Source organism: Otolemur garnettii, unplaced genomic scaffold (assembly GCF_000181295.1).
Source record: "Otolemur garnettii isolate 467f Iridium unplaced genomic scaffold, OtoGar3 scaffold00018, whole genome shotgun sequence".
In the NCBI taxonomy this organism is placed as follows: domain Eukaryota; kingdom Metazoa; phylum Chordata; class Mammalia; order Primates; family Galagidae; genus Otolemur; species Otolemur garnettii.
The window spans coordinates 25,673,744-25,678,342 of NW_003852413.1; the positions used below are offsets into that span (position 1 = coordinate 25,673,744).

Here is a 4,599-nt window from a genome sequence, read left to right on the forward strand (position 1 = left end):
TTTTTGAGACACAGCCTCAAGCTGTCGCCCTGGGTAGAGTGCTGTGGCATCATAGCTCATAGCAACCTCCAAGTTCTGGGCTGAAGCGATTCTCCTACCTCTGCCTCCCAGTTAGCTGGGACTACAGGCGCCTGCCACAACGCCCAGCTATTTTTTGGTTGCAGCTGTCATTGTTGTTTGGTGGGCCCAGGCTGGATTCAAACCCATCAGCTCAGGTGTATGTGGCTGGCACCTTAGCTGCTTTAGCCACAGGTGCTGAGCCCAGAGAAAAATCTTAAAGACAAACATATATCAAAAAAGATCCTGGGTGGGACCTGTGGCTCAAGGAGTAGAGCACTGTCCCCATATGCTGGAGGTGGTAGGTTGAAACCCAGCCCCAGCCAAAAACTTCAACAACAACAACAAAATGATCCTTAGGCTGGGCGCCCATAGCACAGTGGTTATGGTGCCAGCCACATACACTGAGGGTGGTGGGTTCAAACTCAGCTCTGGCCAGCTAAACAACAATGACAACTGCAAAATAAAATAGTCAGGCATTATGGCAGAAGCCTTTGGTCCCAGCTACTTCGGAGGCTGAGGCAGGAGAGTCTCTTGAGCCCAAGAGTTTGAGATTGCTGTGACCTATGATGCGACAGCATTCTACCAAGGGCAACATAATGAGATTCTGTCTCAAAAAAAAAAAAATCCGTCTGATTGTCAAAAAAAATTTAAAGATATTTATTTACTTCTTAAATTAAATTTTATTTTTTTGTAGCTAGTCTTACTATGTTGTCCTTGGTAGAGTACTGTGGCATCACAGCTTACAGCAACCTCAAACTCTTGGGCTTAAGCAATTCTCTTGCCTCAGCCTCCCAAGTAGCTGGGACTATAGGCGCCTGCCACAAGCCCGGCTGTTTTTTGTTGCAGTTGTCATTGTTGTGTAGCAGGCCTGGGCCGGGTTTGAACCCACCTGCCTCCCTGTATGTGGCCAGCGCCCTAACCACTGAGTTATGGATGCTGAGCCAAGATTTGTAGAAGATGCTAAAAGTGGGTTGTCTTAATTCTTTGCTCATGAGAGTGCCAACTGATAAAACTCTATAGGTTAATTGGCAATCAATGGGTAAAGTTGAAAAGATATACACTTTTATGTCCTACAACTCAGAAAACCCACTGTTTGGTTTCTTTCCCTAGAAAACTTCTCTCACATGTACACAAGAAAACATGAACTAAGATGTTTATTATGGTACTATTTCATTTAAACAAATAAGCAAAAAAGTTATTTAAACCGAGAGGAAAAGGTGGGGCGATGGCTATGTCTTAATTATAGCAGTTTGGCAGGCCAAGCTGGTAGATTGCTTGATTGAGCTCATTGGAAAGCAGCCTAAGGAAGAACAAGACTCTCTCTCTACTAAAAATAGAAAAACTAGCCTAGTGTGGTAGCAGGTGCCTGTAGTCCCAGCTATTCAGGAGGCTGAGGTAAGAGGATCACTTGAATCCAAGAGTTTGAGGTGGCTATGAAGTATGACACCAGGGCACTGTACCTAGGGCAACAGAGTAAGACTCTGTCTTACAACATAAATACATGAATAAACAAAGAAGGAATAACCTTAATTCCATCAGGAAGGGAATTGAAGAATAACTGATTTATTTATAGAATGGAATATTACTATGCAGTTAAAGTTAGTGAATTAGAGCTGTATCAGCATTAACCTATCTTTTTTAATCTCATCTTTCCTTTATTGTTACTGAGACTTGCACATCCCTTTCTTCTCTCCACTATTTCCTTGTTACCTGCAAATCTACTTTTTTTTTTTGCAGTTTTTGGCTGGGGCTGGGTTTGAACCCATCACCTCCAGCATATGAGGCCAGCATCCTACTCCTTTGAGCTACAGGCACTGCTCCAGCATTAACCTATCTAAAAACATTATGTTACATAGAGAAAGCAAGTTGCAAAAGCTTATACACATTTTGATACCATTTGTGTAAAGTTACAAAACATTGTTTACAAATCCTTTTATACTAAGTATGTAACAGAAGTATTAAAACATATAGGGGAGAGGTATACATTAGCCTTAGGATAGGATAATGATTATTTCTAGGGTATGAGGGAAAAAGGAAGGGGCTTTGATTGTATCTATATTTTAATATTTTGGATCTGAAGCAAATAAAGTCTTTTTTTTTTTTTTTAAGACAGAGTCTCATTCTGTTGCCCATGCTAGTGTGCCAGGGCATCAGTTGTAAAGATGGGGTCTTGCTCTTGCTCGCGCTGATCTCAAACTCCTGACCTTAAGTAATCCTCCTGGCTCGGCCTCCCAGAATGCTCAAATTGCAGGCAGAGACCACCTTGCCTGGCCAGTAAAACAAAGTTTTAACATTTTGATTCAGTCATGGTGATGGGTCATTAGTATCTGTTACATCTGAAATGTTTCTTTGGGAAAAGAAAATTTTAAGAAGTGTTATTAGTTTGGCATATGGTTCATATCAGTCTTCTTTCTGTGTTTTCACAGAAGTCCTCATGGTGAGTTTGATGTGCAGGTTAAAATATGTTATTGTAATATGTAGGAAGTGTTTTATTTATGTATGTATTTATTTATTTATTTTTGAGACAGAGTTTCACTTTGTTGCCCTCAATAGAGTGCTATGGCATCATAGCTCACAGCAACCTCAAACTCCTGGGCTCAAGCCATTGTCTTGCTTCAGCCTCCCGAGTAGCTGGGACTACAGGTGTTCACCAAAATACCTGGTTATTTTTAGAGACAGGAGTCTCTCTCTTGCTTAGGCTGGTCTCGAACCCATGAGCTCAGGCAATCTACCCACCTTGGCCTCCCAGAGTGCTACGATTACAGGTGTGAGCCACCATGCCTGACCCTAAGCGTTCATTATTTTAATATAATTTGGAAAATTTGAATTGCATTAGATTATGAAAACTACTCAAATATTTCTACCATTGATACATAAATACTCAGTCTAGGTTTTATGTTATGTTATGTTATTTTTTGAGACAGTATCTCCCTGTCACTTTGAGGTTGAGGGCCATGGCATCATCATAGTTTACGGCAACATCAAACTCTTGGGCTCAAATGATCCTTCTGCCTCAGCTTCCTGCATTTCTTGTACTACAGGTACCCTCTACAATGCCTGGCTAATTTTTTCTATTTTTAGTAGAGATGGGGTCTTACTCTTTTTCAGGCTAGTCTCAAACTCCTGAGCTTAAGCAGTCTACTCATCTTGGCTTCCCAGAGTGCTAGGATTACAGGCATGAGTCACCGCATGGCTTAGTCTAGGTTTTAAAAAATTGTCTGTGATATTAGTTCAAAATGAAGGTGTATATATATTATTAATCTAAGCTATTTCTGACGCTGCTGGTTTTTGTTTTCCCTTTAGGTGAGGCAGGCGACTAATCAGATTGTGATGAATTGTGCTGATATTGACATTATTACAGCTTCATATGCACCAGAAGGAGATGAAGGTGAGAGCTGTTTTCCATTTTAATTTGCTGTCTATATGTGTGTATGTGGTGTGTGAATGAAGGTAATATATACACTTTAAGGTTAAGACATCATGTTTGTTACTTTAGAAATAGGTAATTTCTTTAGATGTTTATGGGACATATTTAAATACTATAATCTAACTATGAGATAAAGGAAATAATTTAAATTCTACTTCTAGCATTAACTTATTTTGTGACCCCAGGCAAAGTACATTTTCGTAAGTGTAAAATGAATATAGTAACATGCATAGTAAGGTTGACAAGTTATTTAAAAACCTAAGTACTTTAAACATGAAAGATTCATCAAGGAGGCTTAGTTTATGTATTTTTCTTAGTTTCTTTTTGTTCTCTTGAACCATAAAGTTGAGATAATAAGTCTTACTCATAATTGGGACAGAAATATTTGCTTTTGAGATCCGGTATGAAGATTAGAAGCTAGATGAGGGAGTTAATTATAGGGGAAGAATATGTTAAAAAGAGAGATGTATAGAATGTGGGAGAACTCTATTAGCATCTTTAAAATGAAAACTCTTTTAGATTTTGCAAATTCAATAAGAATATAATGAATTTTGGCCTGAAATCTTATTCCCACATAAGTTGCGTTTTAAAAGGATACCAAGTTTGGCATAAACTCATACAATTATATTAATATTGGAGGTGAATTTTTTTCTTTTCTTTTTTTGTTTGACCCAAAGTCTTGCTCTGTTACTGGGGCTAGAGTGCAGTAGAACTATAATGAGCTAACTAAAGCTCAAACTGTTGGGCTTAGGCAGTCCTCCTGCCTCAGCCTGCCAAGTAGCTGGGACTATAGGCACATGCCACCATGCCTGGCTAACTTTGGTTTTTTTTGTAGAGGCAGGATCTTACTATTTCTCAGGCTGGTCTAGAACTCTTGGTTTCAAGCGATCCACCTCGGTCTCCCAAAGTGTTAGGATTATAGGCATGAGGAACTGTGCCTGGTCCTGAATTATACTTTTAACTTCATCTTGACATTACTTGTTGAAATGGTTTATTGGTTACTTTAAGACTTCATTGAGCAGCGCTTGTGGCTCAAGGAGTAGGACGCTGGCCCATGTACAGGAGGTGGCAGGTTCAAACCCAGCCCTGGCCAAAAACTGCAAAAAAAAAAA

The 4,599-nt window shown here is 39.6% G+C and overlaps 1 protein-coding gene across 1 annotated transcript in view; it reads left to right on the forward strand.

The window, feature by feature from the left end:
• Positions 1–4,599, forward strand: part of NPEPPS (aminopeptidase puromycin sensitive) — a 129,314-nt gene that overhangs the window by 14,235 nt on the left and 110,480 nt on the right. The window contains exon 2 of the mRNA XM_003786441.3: positions 3,364–3,448. Coding sequence (XP_003786489.1) covers positions 3,364–3,448 — 85 coding nt within the window. The remainder of the gene's footprint in view (positions 1–3,363; positions 3,449–4,599) is intronic.